This window comes from Artemia sp. Qi Xiang Cuo, chromosome 5 (genome assembly GCF_049724085.1).
Source record: "Artemia sp. Qi Xiang Cuo chromosome 5, ASM4972408v1, whole genome shotgun sequence".
Lineage (NCBI taxonomy): Eukaryota > Metazoa > Arthropoda > Branchiopoda > Anostraca > Artemiidae > Artemia > Artemia sp. Qi Xiang Cuo.
Genome location: NC_142798.1, coordinates 4243516 through 4269289, shown reverse-complemented (window position 1 = coordinate 4269289; position 25774 = coordinate 4243516). Strand labels below are relative to the sequence as shown.

The 25774-nt window shown below is 37.1% G+C and overlaps 1 protein-coding gene across 1 annotated transcript in view; it reads left to right on the top strand.

Moving 5' to 3' along the window:
• Positions 1–25774, top strand: part of LOC148951733 (transient receptor potential-gamma protein-like) — a 325562-nt gene that overhangs the window by 225182 nt on the left and 74606 nt on the right. The window contains exon 8 of the mRNA XM_089088658.1: positions 1492–1607. Coding sequence (XP_088944784.1) covers positions 1492–1607 — 116 coding nt within the window. The remainder of the gene's footprint in view (positions 1–1491; positions 1608–25774) is intronic.

The window sequence follows — 25774 nt, the reverse complement described above, 5'->3', positions numbered from 1 at the left end:
AGAAATAAGTGAAGATGAAAAGGTGACGTTGGGTAACAAAACATTCATCAGATGAGCAGCTTCACTTACCTTGGTAGTATTATTTGTAAAGACAGTGGGAGGAGTGAAGATGTTAAAAGTAGAATAACCAAGGCTCAGGGTGTTTTTTCATTGTTAAAAAAAGTTTGGACGAACAGAAAGGTTAGTCTGCAAACCAAGATTAGAATATCGCGAGCTACAGTGATGAGAGTTGTCAAATATGGCTCTGACGCATGGGCGCTCTGAAAAACGAATGAGAGTTTGCTTGATGTTTTCCAGAGAAATTGACTACGGTTTGTTCTGGGTACCTGGCTGACTGACCGTATTTCAAACAGTAGGCTGTACAAAAAATGTGGTTCAATCCCGCTTTCCAGGGCTATAAAGAGAGAAGGATTGAGATGGCTAGGGCACGTTCTGTGTATGAAGAATGACAGATTGCCGAAGATTGTCCTTTTCGGCCAACCGTCTAGGACTAAACAGAAAGCCAGTCGTCCTCATCTGGGGTGGGAGGATGTTACAAAGAAAAAATTAAAGGAAATTGGAACTTCCTGGAAGGGCGTAAAGAGGGAGGCTTTGATTTAATTGGGAGGGAGGAGGAGCGTGTGTAGCTATGTTGGCCTCAGGTGGCTTGGTGCTGGCGAGTTGCTAGTAGTAGTAGTAGTATTAGTAGTAGTAGTAGTAGTAGTAGTGTATGGTATGATAGACTCTCTATGTGTAAAAGGTAAAAGTATGGGGAAAATCTTCGTCGACGTATTACCCAGATTGGGTAATAATGGGTGGGAGTGGGAGGATGTTACTAAGAAAAAATTAAAGGAAATTGGAACTTCCTAGAAGGGCGTAAAGAGGGAGGTTTTGATTTAATTGGGAGGGATACCACCTGAGGCCTGTAATAATCCTGGCACATGGTTTGGACTGTTGATTGTTGTTCAAATGATAGATCAAAGATTTCAGCAGCTGCTGCCCTTGGATATTATGCAAAAGTAAACTGCCCTTTTCTGCGAGCATAATTCACAGGGATATCCATGGCTTAAGGCTAGTAATTGATGAGCAAATTTCAAGCTCGTTTAGCATAAATAGTCTACTACTGTCCCATGGGACAGAAAGATATTTCCTGTCGTTATGGACTTGATATAATGTCTTGACATTATGTCATTTTTCCTGACATTATATGGGCTTGATGTAGTATCAAGACATGATATTATAATATCATGACATTATTTGGGCCTGTAATAATCCCGGCACATGGTTTGGACTGTTGTTTGTTGTTCTTAAACACTGGCAGAAACTACCATTATTTATGGTTGAATTCTGGTAGAATTCAGATGTGTATAGCTTTACTTAAGACTCAATAACATTGCAACTATATCGCTGTGAAACAATTACTATAATTTTCATCGAAAAACAAACCTTTAGTAGATTTTTTATGACTGTTTATCGATGGTTCCTTGATTCTCATTTTTTTTGTTTTTTCAGGTGCAAAAAGAAGTTGAAAAAAATCCAAACATTGCCCTTTTACCTCGTGAGCAGTGGGATACTTGGGATCCAATGCTCCTATCTGAAGGACTGTTTGCAGCAGCAAATATTTTCAGGTATTTTGCTATCATTTCTACTTCATCTAAAAGAAACTAAATATTTATAGCTTATTCCCATTTTTATCCATAGATTTTGGTTTATTTTACGTGGGGTTAGTACTTCATACGTTCTTCTTCAACCTCTGTAAGTTTACTTCTCAACTCTGAGCTGATCAAAGCGTTCACAGCCCATTAAATTATGCAACATAATATGATGCTAACTGATGTTATTGTGATGTGTTGTGTTATTGTAATGTTATTGTGATGTGTTATACATGATGTTATATGAGTGTTATATGTTATATGTTATGATGTGTTATACATGATGTTATTGTGGTAGAAGACTTGAATAAGACACAGAAAAATTTAAGCTAGACAAAACTAACTGCAATAAAACTTAAAGCTTTCAATCAATCAATCAATGAAACAATCAATCAATTTACTGATAATAAAAAAAAACAATTACAGACTTGTAATTCATGCACGCCCAAGAAGCTCAGATTGTAAAGTGCCAACAAAACAAATATGACACTATTATAAGGCACATAAAAAAAACAGAAAAAAAACATAAGCACATAAAAAAAATGGATCAAGTGACATTTATGAAAATAGGAGAATTAACAGGAAACTTCAAAAATAACTGAAAAAAATATATAAGCGAAGAAGAGATTGAAAATTAGGATTAAATATAAAAAAAAAAATCAGAAAAATATATTGAATGAAGAAAAAGACATAAATTTGGAGACAATGCAAAAAAAAAGAACAAAAAAAGGGGGGGGAATACTATACTGGAAATACCCAGTGAGAAACTGCCTTTGCAGAAAGAGAAAGAGGGACATCAGGAGGGATGGAGTTCCATAGTAAAATAGATTGATAAACAGGAGACCTCTGATTTGCTGTCGATGATCGCTTAGGTAAAATGAACCTGCGATAAGAGCTACGTAAAAAAGAAGAGTACCTACCTGAGCCTGACAGAAAGAAAAACTGCTGCAGAGATGGTGGAAGTGCACCTAGAAAAGCAGAATGTGCTAAATAAATGTAACTTTTACCTACAATACGATCCATTGGAGCTATTCCGGTGTCATAATAAAGATCAGAGGAAGGGTAAAAACAAGGTAGAAGAAAAGTGGCCTTCACTGCCCAATTTTGGGCCTTATGAAGTGAGCAGAAAAGAGATATATTAGTACTACCCCAGATAGAACAACAATAAGAAAGGTAAGGAAAAATCAAAGCATAATAAACAGAAAGCATAACATATGGGGGAAGAAATGAGTTAACCCTGTATAACCTTGAAGATTGGCGGAGGACAAGGGAACGGGTATGAGTTATATGGGGTTTAAAAGAAAGAAACAGTCAAGATACACACCAAGAAATTTCACTATAGTAGCTTGCGGTATAATATCATTCCCATAAATCAGGATGTTTGGCTCTCTTGCGTCTCTCATACGATAAGGGGTTCTAAAGTGTACAATGGCACTTTTTTGGTTGTTGAGAGTCATACCATTTGACAAGCACCAATCTTTTACTTTATCAAGAAGACCTTGAGCTAGGGAAGTGGCAGATGGCAGGTCCACTGCAGCAATGAAAAAGTTACTGTCGTCAGCAAAAAGAATAGGGTGCACAAGGGGATGAAGACCATCAATAAGATCATTAATACAAATTAAAAACAAAAGTGGTCCAAGCACAGAGCCCTGTGGGACACCTTTCACAATAGGCAAGGAAGAGGAAGAAGTACCATTAACCGAAACATACTGAGATCTCCCTGAGAGGTAAGACCTAAACCATTCAAGAGGGGCTCCATGCACTCCAAATGAAGATAATTTAGACAATAGAACAGAGTGAACGACCATATCAAATGCCTTTGAAAAGTCAAGAAATAGACCCAAAACACACAAGCCCTTGTCAATGTTAACACGCACAAACTCTGTTGCATCTAAAAGTGCATGCAAGGTAGAAAAACAGGGACGAAAGCCATACTGATGGTTAGTTATGAGAGAATTTCCTGCAGTCGTATTAGTACTAAATACAAATGAAGAAAGTCTACAATACACTACTTTTTCAATAACCTTAGAAATTACAGGAAGGAAATAGGTCTATAGTTTGAAATTAGAGATGAATCACCTTTTTTAAACAAAGGTACAACATTAGCAACTTTAAATAAATGAGGAAAAACACCAGAAGAAAGAGAGAGGTTAGTTATGTGTGAGATGGGGTTAGAAACAAACTGACCAATTTTTTAAAGAAAATTACAGCTCAAACCAAAACCCTCAACTGAACAGCTACTTGAAAGCTGAGAAATAATGTTAGAAATTTCGGTATCACTGCATGGGAAAAGGAAAAATGACTTTTCTGCTAAGGGAAAACTACTTACTCTGCTGTAGGGTGGATTTCACAATGTAATTTTTGCAAAAGAAATGATAATAAATTATGTTGATGATTAATGAGCACACAAATTAATATAAGCCCGCAAAATTCAACAAATTCTTGGCTAGGGCCTATATGTGGCCCCATTACCTGAGTCAACATTGAAATGAACATTGAATAGAGAATTAAAGGATATACTTCTTGTTTTGTTCTATCTGATGCCATCTCCCATAATAAAAATTTAAAAGTAATTGCCTATCTTCTTATCTATCCGCATTAAGTGATTGTGTACTAAAATTGTGGATTAACATATCCATATTTACATGAATAGCACCTTTGGAGGAATTCTGACTATTCAATAAAGCATTTCCTTCTAAGTATTCAATTTTATGCTTACATATGCCTATGCCTGCTTATTCAGGGCATTACGAGTTACAAATGACTAAACCTATTGCCAAAAGTAGACAAAAAAAAAGCCACGCTTTCAATTAATTATAATAAATAAAAATAAAGTCAAATTTTAACTTTTATACCAAACAAACCGCAAAATTTGAGTGTTTGTTCGGATCGTGTGTAGTGTACTCTAAAAGGATGGATTTTTTTTCTTTTTTTTTTTTTTTTTTTTTTTTTTTTTTTTTTAGCACTGAGGACAACTTGGCGGAGTTCCTTGTCGAAATATTTGTTGGTTTTTTGTCTTCATATTTTACCACTGGCTGACAAAATCCTCGTTTTCTCACCCTTTTTTGGTTTTATTTATCATTTATTATTTCTTTTCCTCTCTTAGCTTCATACGTCATGTATAGCCAGTGTGGTCTTAGAAAGTATTTATTAACAAGTAAAACGATTTTAATTTTAATAAGTGTGCGCATACACGTTCTTTAATTCCGTCGTCTAAGAAAACAAAATTTGAGAAGAAAATCACATTTTTCTTTGCAATTGAGTAAAGAGGAAAAATGTAAATATTATGACTTTGACCTCTACCGAGCCACTATCTGCCTTTTAAGCAAAAACACATGGATTCTTGACGAAGAGACAAATGGCAAACATAACCTGTGAACAATGACATTAAATACAAGAAACAAACAATACAAGTAAGAAAATCAAAGTTTGAAAATTATGTAAATATACTAAAAACACCTGTCCTTTCAAGTCAATGGGAAATTTTTCGTCGCATTTTTTTTTAAAATTAAATAACAAATTAACTTTAAAACCTTAACCCCCCTCCCAACGGATTGCTCTATATTCTAAGAATTTGACAGGATTTTCGTGAAAGTCTTTGGGAATACGACAAAAACATCCAGTTGGTTTATTACAAGGGTTCATTTGCAGATTGCCTTTTAAAATATTTGATCTGGAGGTCATTTTGTTAAGCAATAAAATGCAATAAAATAAATTTAAAGCAAGCAATTCTCACAGCATCATCATAAACAAAAGTTAAACTTATCTTAAGTATTCAATATTAAGCATTAGAAAAATATATATATTGCTGGTTCCATTTTGAATCTTAGAGGCTAGTCATACGCTCCGATGAGTTGTTAGTACAAAATTATGTTAGTCAATCAGAGGTGCCACCATAGACATTTGCTAGAGTACTACAATTACTAGAGCCCAAATTCGTGCGCTATACAGCGATTTTCGGTGCCATAGTAAAACAAAATGTATAGCGGCTTTCACCACGACATGCGCACAGTCCGTTTAAGTGTGGTTAGATTTGTTTTTTTATGTAAATTTGTTATTCTTTTTTTTAATGCAAAGCAACAAAACTATATCCGGAGCTGATTAAGGGCTAAATGGGGAAATGGATTTGCCTAGCCCGTATTTAAGTGTATTTAGGCTATTGTCATGTATAAAAACTATTGAAACGTATATCAAGGAGGCACACTTGTGCCTCTATAAAGAGGCGACCCACCACAATGTTAAGCGATTTCAGGTCCTAGAGGTCGCAGAGAGACGGCGGTAATCGCATTTTGTAGCACAAGCTCAAACTAAGAAACTTGCAAAATTTCATTCTCCTCCGATTTTATCTTCATGGGGTAAACTGGGCCGGAAGTTTGGACCCTCCCACCACAGCCCCCTTTAACGTTGTCCGATTGCGCTAAAAATTAGAGGCTAAGTTTTCCTATGGCCCGGGAGCTTATTCTCGAAATTTCAGCTCAATCCGATCACTCCTTCCCTGTTTTCAAAAAACCAAATATAGCCACTTAAAATTCATCATCATTTCTTTTTTTTTCTTAGCCACGCCTACAGGCCACAGTTGGCAACGAATCCGGTTGAATGAGGACTCATTCGAAGCAGAATTCGGCCTGTTAGGGCCTTTTGATATTTTCAGACCGAAAAAATTATTCCCCGAATTTACATTTACGAAAAACCTCGTTTTCCTATATTAGCCCATGTTAATTTTTCCCACCACAACCCCCCTTTAACGTTGTCTGATCGGGCTGAAATTTAGATGATGAGTTTTCCTGGGGCCTGGGAGCTTATCCTCGAAATTTCAGCTCAATCTGATCACTCCTTCCCTGTTTTCCAAAAACCAAATATCAAGTTTTTTGGGAATTTGCTTGCGTCGAAAATAGCTTTAATTTACTAAAAAAACAATTACTATTGTGTCTGTATAGTCCAGCGGTTGATACTCCAGACTGTCAGGCGGAAAAATCGGGTTCGATTCACCATCAGAGCAAATTTTTTATATACTGAATTTTAACTTTAAAAAGAAATTCAGTTTCTTTTTTAAATTATTTGAAAAAAATTACGTTTTCTAAAGAGTTAAAGAGGCTGAGTTACAAGGTCGACCCATAAAACGTACAGGGATTAGGAGGCACAGTTGGGGGGCTGTTAAAGAGGCTGATTCACAAGTTCGAACCTTAAAACGTACAGGGATTAGGAGGCACCCTGTACGACGTGATTTGAGTATTCAGGAATTAAAAGCCTTAACACAAGAATATTCAAGAGCGGGGGGTTTGGGGGCGGCAGCCCCCAACTTTAACTCCTGACATGATCAGCTAACAGTTAGTCAAGCAATAATAAGTAATAAACTGTACAAAAACGTGCAGAAATTATTTGAAAAAAACTACGTTTTCTAAAGAGTTAAAGAGGCTGAGTTAAAAGGTCGAACCTTAAAACGTACAGGGATTAGGAGGCACAGTTGGGGGGCTACCGCCCCCAAACCCCACTTTCGCAGCCTTTAAATATATAAAAAATTTCTTTAAACTGAAAGTAAGGAGCGACATTAAAACTTAAAACGAACAGAAATTATTCCGTATATGAAAGAGGCTGTGCCCTCCTCAACGCCTCGCTCTTTAGGCTAAAGTTTTTATTGTTTAAAAAAAGAGTTGTGAGAAAGTCAAACTTTAGCGTAAAGAGCGAGGCGTTGAGGAGGGCACAGCCTCTTTCATATACGGAATAATTTCTGTTCGTTTTAAGTTTTAATGTCGCTCCTTACTTTTCAGTTTAAAGAAATTTTTTTATATTTAAAGGCTGCGAAAGTGGGGGTTTGGGGGCGGTAGCCCCCCAACTGTGCCTCCTAATCCCTGTACGTTTTAAGGTTCGACCTTTTAACTCAGCCTCTTTAACTCTTTAGAAAACGTAGTTTTTTTCAAATAATATGGATGTAAGACTCATCATGTAATTGCATTTTATATCTCTATAGCTTGTCCGGATTATCCGTTTTCTGGAAAAATGGAACAGAAAGCAAGAAAAGCGGTCTAGATTTGCCGTTTTTCAAACAAATGTCTGAACAAATTTATCAGCTATCCCAGACTGCAGCCACGATTTCTTTCAGGGATGGTGGATTTTTTGGGGGGAGGGGGAGAGAATAATAAGAAAAAAACTAAAAAAAATCAAAGAACTTTTTATATGCATTTTTGTTATGTTTTTACGAGTCAGACAAAATTTTAAGGGGAAGGGCTCAAATCCCGCAGTCCTCATCAAATCTGTTTTTTTGTGAGCCAAAACCTAAAATAAACAATTTTATAGCCTCAGCTAGACACTTTCCCTTTTTCTGTTCTGAACCAGGTTAAAAAACTACTTTTTTTATAACTTATCGTCTCTAATCATCTCATTTTTCTGGTAATTTTTCTAAATAAGCAGCCCATACTACGGGTTTACGTCCTATTTCTTCATTTTCTGACCCATCTATTTTTTCACTTTCTGACATTCATTTTCCGGGCCCCAAAACGAAAAGATAACATGGAAGTAGTAGTTTCAGCTCCCAGTTTTCTGTCCATTTTTTTCACTAAGTGGATAGTCTGTACGCGCTAATATAAGAAATTCTTTTCATAGTCTCTGGAGAAACATCCAAAAGCAATAGCAAGGATTAGCTGCGGATTTGCTTGCTTCTCGTTTCTAGACATTTGTTGTTCATTTGGGAGCTAGCAGTGAACAAAATTCTGTTTTCATGATGCATGAAAACTGAACTTTTTAGCGCGATGTTGTAAGCACATTTTGATTAGTTTAACACCCCCCCCCAGCCTGTCCTGAATGTTTTAGCTTGTTACTCCAACAAACTAAGAGGAGGACAACCCCCTTCAGAGCCCTCAGGGCAAGGGTTCTAAATTATGCCCTGGGGGAATATAACGTTTTTATAGAAAGTGTTGTTGTAGAAACTTTAAAAAAGGCTCATTTGACTGAAAATTGAAAGGGCTAGTGCTTTTTTAATAGTCGAAAAAGATTGGAGAGCAACTAACCCTCTCTCACGCCCACTATTTCAACAAACACATGCATTCGATATTTTGAGATATTCATTTTGTTCAACGTAGTTAAAAATTCTGGAAATTATGTCTTTGGGGATGACAAACCCCCACAGTGCTCAGGGTAAGAGTTGTAAGTTATGCTTTGGGGGCATATAGCGTTTTTATTGAAAGGATTGTCGTAGAAACTTCAAAAAGGAATCATTCAATTGAAAACTGGAAGGGCTAGTGCCTTTTTTAATAGTATAAAGTGATTGGAGGGCAACTAACCCCCCCCCCCCCTCTCTCGTCTACCATTTCCCCAAACACATCCAATCAAAATTTTGAGATAGCCATTTTGTTCCACGTAGTTGAAAGTTCTGGAAATTATGTCTTTGAGGATGAAAAACCCCCCACACCCCTCAGGGCAATGGTTGTAAGCAATGTCCTGGGGGCATATAACGTGTTTATATAAAGCGTTGTCGTAGGCACTGCAAAAAAAGCTCATTCGATTGGAAATTCAAAGGGCTAGTGGCCTTTTAATAGTCGAAACTGATTGGAGGGCAACTAACCCCCTTTCACGCCTACCATTTCCCCAAACACATCCAAACAAAATTTTGATATAGACTATTTGTTCAACGTAGTTGAAAGTTCTGGAAATTAGGTTTTTGAGGATGACCAACCCCCCCCCCCCCCCAAACTCCTCAGGGCAAGCGTTGTAAGTTATGCCCTTGGGTCATATAAGGTTTTTATAGAAATTTTTTGTTGTAGAAACTTCAAAAAGGTCTCATTCAATTGGAAATTGAAAGGGCTAGTGTGCTTTTTAATAGTAGAAAGTGATTGGAGGGTAAATAACCCCCTCTCACACACACACCCCCATTTCCCCAAACACACCCAATCAAAATTTTGAGATAGCCATTTTTTCAACATTTTACAACCCCCTCAACCCTCAGGGTTGTAAATTATGCCCTGGGGGATTACAAGGTTTTTATAGAAAGGGTTGTCGTAGAAACCTAAAAAGGGTTCAATCCATTGGAAATTGAAAGGGCTAGTCCCCTTTTTAATAGTAGAAAAAGATTAGAGGGTAACTAACCCCCCCCCCCCCTCACGCCCAGCATTTTCCCAAACTCATCCAATCAAAGTTTTGAGATAGCTATTAATTTCAACGTAGATTGAAAATTTGGAAATTAGGTCTTTGAGGATAACAACCCTCCCCCCCCCCGCAGCCCGCAGGGTAAGGGTTGTTAGTTATGTCCTTGGGTATATAAGGATTTTTATAAAAAGTGTTTTTGTAGAAACTTCAAAAAGGCCTCATTCAATTGGAAATTGAAAGTAATTGAAGGGCAACTAACCCCTCTCTCACGTCCACCATTTCTCCAAACACATCCAATCAAAATTTTGAGATAGCCATTTTGTTCAACGTAATTTAAAGTTCCGAAAATTATGTCCTTTAGGATGACGAACCCCCCACAGCCCCAAGGGCAAAGGTTGTGAGTTATGCCCTGGAAGCATATAAGGTTTTTATAGAAAGCGTTGTCGTAGAAACTTCAAACAGGGCTAACTCAATTGGGAATTGAGAGAGCTAGTGTTCTTATCATAGAACACTGCACAATCACAGCACAATAACGTTATTTAAATAAAAAACGATATTGGCACAATGTATTATTTATTTTTTTTATTTTTGGTTCGTTTTAGAACAGGGTACTTTGTATCGAAGGAGTTGCCGTAGAAATTTTGAAGAGGGCTCATTCGATTGAGAATTGAGAAGGCTTGTGCCATTTTTAATAGCTAAAAGTGATTTGAAGGCAACTAACACCCCTTCCGCGCCCACCATTTCCCAAAACATATCAAATAAAATTTTAAGAAAGATAACTTTTTTGATATAGTTGAAAGTTCTGGAAATTAGGGCTTTGAGGATGACACCCCCCCCCACACAGCCCTCAGAGCAAGGGTTGTAAGTTATGCCCTGGGGGCATATAAGGTTTTTATAGAAAGCGTTGTCGTAGAAACTTCAAAAACAGCTAACTCGATTGGAAATTGAGAGGGCTAGTGCCGTTTTTCATACTTGAAAGTGATTGGAGAGCAACTAACCCCCCTCTCACGTCCACCATTTCCCCAAACACATGCAATCAATATATGGAGATATCTATTTCGTTCAACGTAGTTCAAAGTTCTGGAAATTAGGTCTTTGAGGATGATAGCCCCTTCAGAGCCCTCAGGGAAAAAGGTTGTAAGTTATGCCCTTGGGGCAATTAAGGTTTTGATAAAAAGCGTTGTCAAAGAAACTTCGGAAAGGGCTCATTTGATTGGAAATTGAAAGGGCTACTACCTTTTATAATAGTTGGAAGTGATTGGAGGGCAACTAACCCCCCTTTTACGCCCACCATTTCCCCAAACACATCCAATTAAAATTTTGAGATATCCATTTCGTTCAACGTAGTTGAAAGTTCTGGAAATTATGTCTTTGAGGATGACAAACGCCACACCAGGTGTTGAAAAAGTTCCAAAACTGCCAGTAGCAGAATTCGACAGAATTCCTAAAGCTGCTGCCACTTAATCAGCAAAACTTGTATTTTGACAGCTTTTCTTTGAGCAGAAAGTAATTTTATATGTAAAGACGGTATTTTCAGACCAAATCTGCCAACAAATTTCACAAGGCCATGAAAAGTACCAAGTAGCATAGCTACTATTCTACTCAACTTTTTGCATGGCAGCCCCCCCCCCCACACCCCTTAGGGCAAGGGTTGTAAGCTTTACTCTGGGGGCATATAAGCTTTTAATAGATAGCGTTGTTGTAGAAACTTCAAAAAGGAAAGGAAAGGACTCATTCAATTGGATTTTGAAAGCGCTAGTACCCCTTTTTAATAGTAGAAAATGATTCGAGGGTAACTAACCCCCCCCCCCCCCCTCACGCCCACCATTTCCCCAAACACATCTAATCAAAATTTTGAGATAGCCATTTTGTTCAACGTAGTTAAAAATTCTGGAAATTAGGTCTTTGAAAATGATAGCCCCTTCAGAGCCCCCAGGGCAAAGGTTGTAAGTTATGCCCTGGGGGAATTTAGGTTTTGATGAAAAGCGTTGTCGAAGAAACTTCGAAAAGGGCTCATTTGATTGGAAATTGAAAGTACTACTGCCCTTTATAAAAGTTGAAAGTGATTGGAGAGCAACTAACCCCCCTCTTACGCCCTCCATATCCTCGAACGCATCCAATAAAAATTTTGATATTGCCATTTTGTTCAACGTAGTTGAAAGTTTTGGAAATTATGTCTTTGAGGATGACAAAACCCACACAAGTTGTAGAAAAAGTTCCAAAACTGCCAGTAGCAGAATTCGACAGAATTCCAAAAGCTGCTGCCACTTAATCAGCAAAACTTGTATTTAGAAAGTAATTTTATATGTAAAGACGGTATTTTCAGACCAAATCTGCCAACAAATTTCACAAGGCCATGAAAAGTACCAAGTAGCATTGCTACTCTGCTACTCAACTTTTTGCATGGCAGCCCCCCCCCCCACACCCCTTAGGGCAAGGGTTGTAAGCTATACCCTGGGGGTATATAAGGTTTTTATAGATAGCGTTGTTGTAGAAACTTCGAAAAGGACTCATCAATTGGAATTTGAAAGCGCTAGTACCCTTTTTAATAGTCAAAAGTGATTTGAGGGCAACTACCCCCCTCCCCTTCTCACGCCCACCATTTCCCCAAACACATCCAATCAAAATTTTGAGATAGCCATTTTCTTCAACGTAGTTGAAAGTTCCTGAAATTAGGTCTTTGAGGATGACAACCCCCCCACAGCCCTCAGGATAAGGGTTGTAAGTTATGCACTGGGGGCATTTAAGGTTCTTATAGAAAGGGTCGTTGCAGAAACTTCAAAAAGGGCTCAATGAATTGGAAATTGAATGGGCTAGTGCTTTTTTTAATAGTAGAAAGTGATTGGAGGGCAACTAACCCCCCTCTCATGCCCGCCATTTAAACAAACATATCCAATCAGAATTTTGAGATAAGCATTCTGTTCAACGTAGTTTAAAGTTCTGGAAATTCGGTCTTTGAGGACGAAGACCCCCCCCCCCTCCCTCCACAACCCTCAGGGAAAAGGCTGTAAGTTATGCCCTGGGGGCATATCAGGTTTTATAGAAGGTGTTGTCGTAGAAACTTTAAAAAGGGTTCAGTCGATTGGAAATTGAAAGGGCTAGTGCCTTTTTAATAGTCGAAAGTGATTGGAGGGCAACTCATCCCCCTCTCATGCCCACTATTTCCCCAAACAAAACCAATCAAAATTTTTAGATAGCCATTTTGTTCAATGTAGTTAAAGTTCTGGAAATTATGTCTTTAAGGATGACAAACCTCCCACGCCCCACATGGCAAGTGTTGTAAGTTATGCCCTGGAGGCATATAAGGTTTTTATGAAAAGTGTTGTTGTAGAAACTTCAAAAAAGGCTTATTTTATTGGAAATTTAAAGGGCTAGTGGTCTTTTTAATTGTCGAAAGAGATTGGAAGGCAACTAACCCCCCTCTCACGTTCACCATTTCTCCAAACCACATCCAATCAAACTTTTGAGACTGCCATTTTGCTCAACGTAGTTGAAAGTTCTGGAAATTTGGTCTTTGAGGTTGACCCTCCCCCCTCCACAGCCATCAGGGTCAGGGTTGTAAGTTATACCCTGGGGGCATATAAGGTTTTTATTGAAAGTTTTCTTGTAGAAACTTCAAAAAGGGCTCATTTAATTGGAAATTGAAAATGCTAGTGCCCTTTTTAATAGTCGAATATGATTAGAGGGCAACTAACCCCCCTCTCATGCCCATCATTTCTCCAAACAAATCCAATCAAAATTTTGAGATAGCTATTTTTTTCAAAGTAGTTTAAAGTTCTGGAAATTGGTTCTTTAAGGATGACAACCACCCCTTCCACCAACCCTCAGGGCAAGGGTTGTAAGTTATTCTTTGGGAGCATATAAGGTTTTTATGGAAAGTGTTGTTGTAGGAACTTCAAAAAGGGCTCATTCGATTGTAAATTGATTGAGCTAGTGCCCTTTTTAATAGTCGAAAGTGATTGGAGGGCAACTAGCCCCCCTCTCACTTCCACCATTTCTTCAAACACATCCAACCAAAATTTTGAGATAGCCATTTTCTTCAACGTTGTTGAAACTTCTGGAAAATTGGTCTTTGAGGATGACAACCCCTCCCCTCCACAGCCTTTCTGGGTCAGGGTTGTAAGGTATATCCTGGGGGGATATAAGGTTATTATAGAAAGTGTTGATATAGAATCTTCAAAAAGGGCTCATTTGGTTGGAAATTAAAAGGGTAGTGCCTTTTTTAATAGCCGATAGTGATTTGAAGGCAACTAACCCCCCTCTCGCGCCCATCATTTCTCCAAATAAATCCAATCAAAATTTTGAGATAACCATTTTATTCAAAGCAGTTTAAAGTTCTGGAAATTGGGTCTTTGAGGATGACAACCCCCCCCCCCCCTCTCCACCAACCCTCAGGGCAAGGGTTGTAGGTTATTCCTTGGGGGCATATAAGGTTTTTATAGAAAGTGGTGTTGTAGAAACTTCAAAAAGGGCTCATTCGATTGGAAATTGAAAGGCCTAGTGCCTTTTTTCATAGTCAAAAGTGATGGAAGGGCAACTAGCCCCCCTGTCACACCCACCATTTCCCAAAACATATCCAATCAAAATTTTGAGATATCCATTTTTTTCAACGTAATTTAAAGTTGGGGAAATTAGGTATTTGAGGATGGCCATCCCCCCCCCCACTACCCTCAGGGCAAGGGTTGTATATATATGCCCTGGGGTATGTAAGATATTTATAGAAAGTATTGTCATAGAAACTTCAAAAATGGCTCATTCGATTGGGAATTAAAAGGACTAGTGCCCTTTTTATAGTCGAAAGTGATAGGAGGGCAACTAACCCCCCTCTGACGCCTAACATTTCCCCGAACAAATTCAATCAAAATTTTGAGATAGCCACTTTGTTCAACATAGCTGAAAAACTCCGGAAATTATGTCTTTGAGGATGAAAAACCCCACACAGCCCTCAGGGCAAGGGTTGTAAGTTATCCCCTGGGGTCATATAAGGTTTTTATAGAAAGTGTTGTCGTTGAAACGTGAAAAAGGGTTCATTCAATTCGCGATTAAGAGGGCTAGTGCCCTTATTGATAGTCAAAAGCGATCGGAGGGTGAATACCCTCCCCCACGCCGATCATTTCCCCAATGACTTCCAATCAACATTTTAATATAGCCATTTTTTTGAACGTAGTTGAAGGGTCTGGGAATTATGTCTTTGAGTATGACACATCCCCCCCCCCCTCACATTCCTCAGGAATAAGGTTTTAAGTTACACCCTGGGGGCATATAAGGTTTTTTCTAGAAAGTGTTGTCGCAAAAACTTCAAAAATTGCTCATTCGATTGGAAATTAAGAGGGATATTGCACTTTTTAATAATCGAAAGTAATCCGGGGGGAAAATCAAAACCCAAATGCCTTATGTCTTTCAGGTTGACAACTCCCCCCCCCCCCCCATAGCCCTCAGGACAAGGGTCGTAAGTTATGCCCTTGGGGCATATATGTTGTTTTTTTTTAGAAGTTTTTGTCGTAGAAGCTTCAAAGGCGGCTCGTTTATTGGAAATTCAGAGGACTAGTGCCTTTTTTATTAGTCGAAAGTGATCAGAGGGCAAATGACCACTCCCCCCTACGCCCATCATTTCCCCAAACACTTCCAATCAAAATTTTGAGATAGCCATTTTGTTCAAAGTATTTGAAAGGTCTGAAAATTATTTCTTTGAGGATAAAAAATACCCCCAGTCCTCAGGGTAAGAGTTGTAAGCTATGCCCTTGGGGCATTTAAGGTTTTTATAAAAGGCATGGTCATATAATCTTCGGAGGGGGCTCATTGGATTGGTAATCAGACACCCTAGTGCTCTTTTTAAGGGCCAAAGGGATCAGACGGCAGCTACCCCTCCCCCCACCCACACACAGACACGTCTTATTGTCCCGAAATGCATTTAATAGAAATTTTGAAATACCCATTCTATTCAAAATTGTCTAGATATCATATAGCAAGGCTTTTGGGGTTGAAACTAACCCCAGAGATAAGGGGCAAGGGTTGTAAGTTATGCCCAGGGGGTATTCAAGGTTTTTATAGAAGGGATGGTTGTTAACTTTAGAAGATGCCCAGTCTTTTTCCATGAAAAAGACTATGTCATTAAAAAACGAACAGAAATTAACTAAAAAAAAATTTTTCAACAAAATAAGCTTTTCAAAAAAAAAAAACTCCATTAAACCAAAAATGAACAAAAATAAAATCAAATAATATACCAAGCATACAGCTACCCCAAATCAGTATCAATAAATAAATGAAACCCAAAACAAACAGAAATTAAAATAAATAAGAGATTCAAAGTCAAAACAAGCAGAAATTGATATGAGTAGGGTTCTAAAACCCGATGCTTTTTAAAAGCCAGAATATAATTTTTACTTTACTGAAAAAATTCTTTTGAATATTTTCATTTTCATAATTTTAAGAAGTCAAAAATTAATTGAGATTTTAAGGAATAAATATCAGCATATGTGTATTAAACTGACAATGCACATTTTTTTCAATAAATTCAATTGAATTGTTTTCAGTAAAGTATAAATTATATTCTGGTTTTTAGAAAGCATAGGGTTTTGGAACCCTAAAAATATTAATTTCTGCTCGTTTTAGGTTTGACTCTGTTACTTGTTTTAATTTCTGTTTGTTTTGGGTTTCATTTATTTATTGATACTGATTTGTAGCAGTTGTATGCTTGATAGATTATTTGATTCTATTTTTGTTAATTTTTGGTTTAATGGAGTTCTTTACTTTTTAAAAAACTTATTTTGTGGAAAAAGTTTTTTTTAATTAATTGAATCTAGCACGTGCTACAGTGCTATACATTATGAAATAGTGCTACATTTAGCTCTTTCATGTTATAGATGGCAACCTTGTAGTAAATGTTAAGATTTTTAGGCATATACAAGATACTAGAAACTGCAAGCTCTTCTATTGAAATTCAGCTTTACAGTATAATTATCCTTCAATGTATTTAAACTTTCACTTTTCGTAACATTGAGGACTTTACTAAAATTAAAACATTGAGGAGTTTACTAATAAAAGCAAATGGAAGCTTGGTAGACAAGATTAATGTTATAGAATTAAAGAGGTCTTCGTGTACTATATATGTAGTGTCCAAATTATATTTTGAAAAAAAAACTGATTCAGAATGCAAAGTAAATAACTAAATAATATATTATAAAAAGATATCGATTTAAAACCTATAAATGACTAATAGATAACGTATAATGAAATGTAATTAAGTAATATGTAATTATTATAACATACTACATAATAATTTTTATCATTAAATTAATAGTCGAGAAATTCCTAATATATTTACACATAATGACCAGTATATTGGTTAACACACTGCCATTTTGCAAGACTGTACCGTGTTACTAGTCAACGAACGAATGAGCGATTTTTAGTAAATTAAATTGTCATTAAATATTTATATTAATAGTAAACTGTCATTGAATTTATACAAATCTATAGGAAACTACCATTAAATATTTCATGTTTAAATATTTGATATACATATCATTAAATGTTTAAATGTTATTTTTTTGACGTTACATGCCATTAAATATTTAATGTGGTCAAAAGTTTGACCACAGAGTAACCAAGAAATCCCTCGTAAAAAAATAGTATGACTTCAAAATGTTTATTCTTTTCACTTGCTCAATGTTTTCAGATACTTATTAAAAATACTTCTACAAAAAATACTTATAAAAATACTTATATAGGCCTACTTTAAAAATACTTATAAAAATTTATTAATATATATAAATTTGTATAGTTGCAGCGTATATAGCAATCTTGATAATTTCTTGATAATTGGCTCATACTAAGACTAACTTATAGCCTGGTCCCTCATTGCCTAAGTTATTCAAATCTGAAAATACATGCGTTCAACTAGTTGCAAGCTTTATAGTGATGGACACATAATTGAACATTAACGGCTTTCAATTAATAGGAAAAAGTCAGCACTTATGAGAGTCTCGTTTTTGAAAAAAAAAAGTTCCTATTCAAAGTGATATAAATGTGCCAATTGTAAATAATATGACATTTTTAGGTGTGGCTTTTAACTCAAAAATGCTATGGATGGATCATGTAAATAATTGTACTAAGAAGGCGAATATAGCGTTGCGTAATCTAGTCACAATTCGGCGATTCGGTTTTAGTCGTTTTTTCACTGTTGAATTTTTATAAACTGTACATTCGGAGTATTTTAGAGTATGCTTGTCCTTTGTGGCATCCGGGGCTAAGTGAAGAGCAAAGGAATGACCTTGAGAATGTGCAGGAACGAGCTACCCGTGTGATATTAGGTCCAGAATTCACGAATTATGATGATAGCCTTAAAATCCTAGGCCTAGATGGACTTGGTGCCAGGCGACACCAGCTTATATATTTTGATGTGAGAATCATCATGTAATTGCATTTTATATCTCTATAGCTCGTCCGGACGATCCGTTTTCTGGAAAAATGGATCAGAAAGCAAGGAAAGTGGTCTAGATTTGCCGTTTTTCAAATAAATGTCTGAACAAGTTTATCAGCTATCCCAGACTGCAGCCAGGATTTCTTTCAGAAATGGATTATTTTTTTTGGGGGGGGGGAGGAGGATAATAAAAAAAACTAAAAAGGATAAAAAAAAACTTTTTGTATGCATTTTGTTACGTTTTTACGAGTCAGACAAAATTTTACGGGGAAGGGCTCAAATCCCCGTCCTTTTCCGCACCCCTGGATAAGACCCTGAGCAGTCCTCATCAAATATTGTTTTTTTTTCTGAGCCAAAACCTAAAATAAACAATTTTATAGCCTCAGCTAGACGATGTCCCTTTTTCTGTTCTAAACCAGGTTAAAAAAAGTACTTTCTTTATCACTTATCGTCTCTAATCATCTCCTTTTTCTGGCGATTTTTCTAAAAAAGCAACCCATATCTAAAATAGCAGCGTTTTCGTCCTATTTCTTCATTTTCGGACCCACATATTTCTTCACTTTCTGACATTCATTTTCCGGGCCCCAACACGAAAAGATAGCATGGAAGTAGTAGTCTCTGCTCCCAGTTTTCTGTCCCATTTTTTCACAAAGCGGATAGTCTGTACGCGATAATATAAGAAATTCTTTTCATAGTCTCTGGAGAAACATCCAAAGGTGATAGCAAGGATTAGCTGCGGTTTTGCTTGCTTCTCGTTTCTCAACATTTTTTGCTTATTTGGGAGCTAGCAGAGAACAAAATTCTGTTCTCATGATGCATGAAAACTGAATTTTTTAGCGCGATGTTGTAAGCACATTTTCATTAGTTCAACCTCCCCCCCCCCTAGCCTGTCCTGAATGTTTCAGCTTGTTACTCCAACTAACTAAAATCTTTTGAGGGATAGAGATCAAAATCATAATATTTCTTGACTAAGCATCATGGCTTAGCGACAGTTGATTTTGAATTACCACCATGTTAAATGAAACTCTTAAATTTTTTTGAAGCAAAAATTCTGAGTTCCTGACTGCCTGAGATCCAAGTACCTTCCTAACAACACCATTTTAAATTCTTTTATTATACACAGAATCGGAAAACTAGCATAGGCCTATAGGTGTGTACCAATGTGCAAGACTGTGTAGTGCTGTGCAGCAGAGCTGGATCTAGGGAAGGGGTCTAGATCTAGAAGGGGGTTGGGATTTTTTTGACAAAAATTGTAATATTCATATTTGTAAATATTTGCATGATTGTGTGACAGGGGCCGGCAAAGTCTACATTTGCCCCGTGAGAAAAAAAAAAACAACTACGGTTCTACCATAGATCTCCAATAACTCAAAGCAAAAAATCCATTCTCTTGAAAATCATACAACAGCTTATAGTATTCACACTTTCTTTCCAGGGGTGTTAATTTCAGCCAACGTGACGACGAATATCTTCCTTTAGTAGAACTGCTCAAATTCTATTTGGAAATCAAATCTGGATGTATCAAACTTAGCGGGCAGTATTTTGAAACAAACACGGCAAAAAGATGGTCCACGTTTTTTTTTAAGCTCTTTGCCTTTTTTCAAACTCCTTATTATTTCGTCCAACAAAAAGAAAAAAAAAGTAGCACGAAAGTGCTAGAATTTGGTCATGTGAGAGAAAAAGTACTACATCATAGGCAGCACAACAGCGATGCCTAAGTAAAGAACGATGTTGGCAAAATGTTTTTTTTTTTTTTTGGTTTCTTTGTTCCTTTTAGACCAGGGCACTTCGTATCGAAGAAGTTGTCATAGAAACTTCGAAAAGAGCTCATTCGATTGAAAATCGGAAGGGCTTGTGCCCTTTTTAATAGCTGAAAGTGAATAGAAGGCAACTAACACCCCTTCCACGCCCACCATTTCCACAAACACATCCAATCAAAATTTTGAGATAGCAATTTTGTTCAACGTAGCTAAAAGATTTGGAAATTATGTCTTTGAGGAGGAAACTCCCCCCCCCCCAGCCCGTGGGGCAAGGGTTGTAAGTTATACCCTGGGCCCATATAAGGTTTCTCTAGAAAGCGTTGTCGTAGAAACTTCAAAAAGGACTCATTCAATTGGAAATTCAAAGGGCTAGTGCCTTTTTTAATAGTCAAAAGTGATTGGGGGGCAACTAACCTCCCTCTCAAGCCCACCATTTCCCCAAACACAAGCAATCACAATTGTGAGATATCCATTTTGTTCAACGTAGCTGAAAGTTCTGGAAATTAGGTCTTTGAGGATAACAAACCCCTCATAGCCATCAAGGTAAGGGTTGTAAGTTATGCCCTGGGGAATCTAACGTTTTCTGAGAAAGGATTGTCGTAGAAACTTCAAAAAGGATTCATTCAGTTGGAAAGTGAAAGGGCTAGTGCCTTTTTTAATAGTAGAAAGTAATTGGAGGGCAACTAACCCCCCTCTCACGTCCAAAATTTCCCCAAACACATCCAATCAAAATTTTGACACAACCATTTTGTTGAACATAGTTGAAAGTTCGGGAAATTAGGTCTTTCAGGATGACATCCCGCCCCCCCCCCCATTTCGCTCAGGGTAAGGGTTGTAAGTTATGCCCTGGGGGCATATAAGGATTTTATAGAAAGGGTTGTTGTACAAACTTCAGAAAAGGCTCATTCGATTGGATATTGAAAGGGCTAGTCCCCTTTTTAATAGTAGAAAAAGATTGGAGGGCAACTAACCCCCCTCTAACGCCAACCAGTTCCCCAAAACCATTCCAAAATTTTGAGATAGCCATTTTGTTTAACGTAAATTAAAGTTTTGGAAATTTGGTCTTTAAGGATAAACCCCCCCCACACAACCCTCAGGGCAACGGTTGTAAGTTATGCCCTGGGGGCATATAAGGTTTTTATAGAAAGTATTGTCGTAGAAACTTCAAAAAGAGCTCATTCGGTTTGAAATTGACGGTCAGTGCCCTTTTTAATAGTCGAAAGTGATTTGAGGGCAACTAACCCCCCTCTCAGGCCCACCATTTCCCCGAACACATTCAATCAAAATTTTGAGATAGTTATTTTGTTGAATGTAGTAGAAGGGTCCGGAAATTATGTTTTTGAGGATGCCCTGGGGGCATTATGGTTTTTTATAGAAACCGTTGTCGTAGAAACTTCAAAAACGGCTCATTCAATTGGGATTTCAGAGGGCTAGTGCCCTTATCAAAGAACGATGTAGGCACAATGTATTTTCTTCCTTTTTTTGGCTTGTTTGTTTCTTTTAGACCAGGGCACTTCGTATCGAAGGAGTTGCCGTAGAAACTTCGAAAAGGGCTCATTCGATTGAAAATTGGAAGGGCTTGTGCCCTTTTTAATAGCCGAAAGTGATTGGAAGGCAACTAACACCCCTTCCAAGCCCACCATTTCCCAAAACATATCCGATCAAAATTTTGAGATAGCCACTCTGTTCAACCTAGTTCAAAGATCTGGAAATTAACCCCCTCTCACGCCCACCATTTCCCCAAACACGTCCAATCAAAGTTTTGAGAAAGATATTTTGTTCCACGTACGGAAAGTTCTGGAAATTAGGTCTTTGAGGTTGATAAACCCGTGCCCCCCCCCCCATCCCTGAGGGCAAGAGTTGTAATTTATGCCCTGGAGGCATATAGGGTTTTTATAGAAAGCGTTGTCAAAAAACTTCAAAAAGGGCTCATTCGATCGGAAATTGAAAAGGCTAGTGCCATTTTTAATACTTGAAAGTGATTGGAGGGCAACTAATCCCCGTCTCACGCTCACCATTTCCCCAAACATATCCAATCATAATTTTGAGATATCCGTTTGTTTCAACGTAGTTGAAAGTTCTGGAAATTAGGACTTTGAGGATGATAAACCCATCAGAGCCCTCAGGGCAAGGGTTGTAAGTGATGCCCTGGGGGTATATAAGGTTTTTATAGAAAGTGTTTTTGTAGAAACTTTAAAAAGGGCTGATTTGATTAGAAATTGAAAGGGTTAGTGTTTTTTTAATAGTCGAAAAAGATTGAAGAACAACTAACCCCTCTCTCACGCCCACCATTTCAACAAACACATGCAATCAATAATTTGTTCAACGTAGTTAAAAATTCTAGAAATTATGTCTTTGAGGATGACAAATTTCCACAGCCCTCAGGGTAAGGGTTGTAAGTTATACAATATTAATGTTATATAATTAAGGAAGCTTTTAAGCAATTCCCTAGTTTGCCCCTAGTATTATCATCCCTCAAAAATTCATTCCTGTGAATTTTTTTGATTAATATATCTGCCTTGCTGAAATATCATCTGCCTAAATACTGAAATTATAGTCATGAAGATTTTTTGCATGCCATTCCAATACCTCAGATCGCTCACCACCCTGTCTGCTATGGTATGCTATACTCAGACTTTACTGAAAATTGATGGGGCTAAAATATTTAGCTTTATCTATTTGCCCTTGGTGAGTTTGAACTCCCTTCGCAAGAGTAAAGAACACTTGGTTTTTGCTAGAAGTGCCCGAAAAACTTCCGGGAGACCTTCAGGCGGGCTGGCATGCCTATTAAAACATAAACTAGTCCCGCTATCCCCTGTGTGTTATCGTGAATGTGATTATTTTATTGCAATCCGTTTTGCTAACCTAGTTCTTATTAATGTAGGCTATACCTCCCTTGCGACCAAAGATCCTTTTCCTCTCTAACAAAGTATACTAAAGCATGTGCTTCGCTAAAGAACCATTTTGTTAGTGTTGAGAGTAATGAACTGGATTGGATCCTGTTAGGCGATATGAACAGTGATATAAACTCTACCTCAACACGGACTGATTTATTTTTAGATTTGCTACCTAATGGCTATCGGGTTTCGGATAAAGATGCATCCCATTCATACATACATAATAGCAGTTCATTGTCTGATATTGATCACTGTGTTGTTTCTTCTGGTGTTTCCATTAGCGATATTCACATTGACCAGGATGAACATGATTATGACCATCTGCTCCTTTCAGCCACTGTCACCATCAATACGACTCGGACTGAACAGACCTTATGTACTAATTACAAAAAGTGGATAACCATGAGAGACTGGAATAAAGCGGACTGGCCTCTATACCTATTAACCCTTGCTCTTCTTTTATCTACAATTAAAGTTCCATTTAATTTACTCTGTACTAGTGTTATATCCCCACAAGCTCGAGTTCAGCTCAATATATATTACAGCCAGATTGTTTCCTGCCTGAAAAAAACTGAAGAAGTGGCTGTCCCGCTTTGTCGTTTTAAGCTTAAGACTAGAGGTTCAATATAGAAATCTGACCCTGATTTAAAAATTGTGAAAAATCGTGCAAAATTGTGGCTTAGAATTTGGATAGCGTGTGGCCGCCCTTTAAGGGGTCACCTTTTTGACATTAAACAGAAAACGAAGTTGGAGTTTAAACGTTATCTTCGTAAAGTAAGGTACAATGGTGTGGAATTTCCGAAAACCTCTAGTCAGTGGAAACAAGTGATTAATGTTACGAAATTTGATTCACCTCCTAATGCCAATCGGATACCTTTTGCCTCTTGGATTAATCATTATAATAAGATTTTTAATATTATGAATTCTGCGGTTCACTCTCAGTTTTTCTAGCCTCTGTTCTTATGTATTATCTGTAAAAATTTACCAAGGTCATGTGTCTCCCGTTTCTGCGGACCGTGTAATTCGTTGTGTTAAGAATTTAAAATCTAAATCATGTGATATTGGTGGTATAAGTATTTTTCACCTTCATATGGATTCTAAAGAATTGATTTATCATTTGCAGTTATTATTTCAAATTTGTCTATGTACGTCTTTGGTGCCTGATTCTTTTTTGTGCTTGCGTGTTACTTCGATTCTTAAACGTGGGAAAGATCCGACTAATTGCGCATCATATAGACCTATTACGGTAGCCTGTTCGCTGAGCAAAGTTTTTGAATATGTCCTGCTTACTGAAATTGTTCTGAAAGTTGATTATGTGTCGAATCAATTTGAGTTTAAACCATATATAGGATGCCAGCATGCGCATCGAATTCTTACTTCTTTTTTAATGCAAGCACAAAAAGTATGGATCTGAAGTTCATTTCTGTGCGTTAGATATTTCAAAAGCTTTTGACTCGGTTTGTCACAGCCAACTATGGTATTCTCTTACCCAGCTTGGAGTGAATTCATCTGTTGTATGTTCGACTTCGGTCAGGAGAGATTTTTTTTGGTAATATTCCTATTCGGTCTGGACTTAGGCAGGGAGGGGCTCTGTCACCGTACCTTTTTAATGTTTGTTTATACCCTGTGCTTTCTCGTATTTTTCCGTCGTGTTTTATGGGTCTAACTAATTTATCTTATATTGCTTATGCAGATGATTTATTACTTATTAACCGTTCAAAATTCACCCCAGCTAAGTCTACCCAGTTTGTTTCTAAGCTTTTGGAAAAAATTGGCCTCGTGCTTAATGCTGAAAAATGTGAGTATTTAGTTTTCAATGCTAAAAACCCAAGTAGTGATTGGAGTTGTAGTTCTTTTTCAGTTAAGCTGGCTCTTGCGTTGCGTTGGCTCGGGATTAGTATTTGCTCTTCTGTTTCAGCTATCCGTGCTAGTGCACTTAAAGAATAAGAATAAGCTTAAAGCAGGTTATGCTAAAATTGTCCCAAATCGTGGCCGACATTCTCGTAAGGCATTGGCTAAACTCTATTCTACATATTGCGACCATTCTATTCTTTTTCTATCAGGTTTGCACCCATTTTTTAATACTAGTGATATGCAGGATATTAGAGTTTTGTATTTTCGTTATTGTAAATATCTTTTGTATTTGCCTCGTTGGTATGTAAACCGTAAGATTATTCGAATGTTTAATGCAACTGATATGTTGACGTCATATAATAAGTATGCCTCCAAGTTAAAAGATGAGTCCTGCAAGCGGTTGGGTCCTTTTCATCCTCTTGTGCGACTGTTCTGATTTGCATTTGTAGTTCTTTATATTGATATTGTTTTGCATGTGTTTTTTTTAGCACGTCTTTACCTTTTATTTTCTTTTGTTACTCCACTTTTTTATAATGTTAGTGGGTCAAAAATAAATTATTATTATTATTTACAGTAACAAAATTGCTTCCTTCGGCTGACCCAAATAAACAAAAAATGTAAAAAATATATCAATTTAAAATCATATCATTAAGATAGAAGAGAGATGATTTACCTGAAATGAAATTAACGTTTATTTACAATGTTATTTATTTACAATGTAATTACATGTAATTACTTTTATTTACAATGTAATTACATGTTAGTTACATGTGTCTAAAATTGTGCAAAACTACCTAAAGTTCAATGCAATTAGTAACATTTTTATTTGCATTAGCATGAAAAAAAACGATTTTTAAAAATATTAAGGGTAGGAACTAATCTTTATTGTCCATTTTAAAATAAACTTAATTTAAAAAAAGCAGGCCTACAGTCAGATTCTCAGCTCCTGATATCAAAGCCAAAATTGGATCAATTAACATTTCGACCCTTTAGCGTTAAAAGTACTTCAGACCCAAAGTGAGAGCCTTGTTGTAAATTAAAAAAAAAAAAACGTTTCCGAATTAATTCTGAAAAAGATAGAATCGACAGCGTCGTACCCACCGATATTTGATGACTGAATGATGCTAGCAA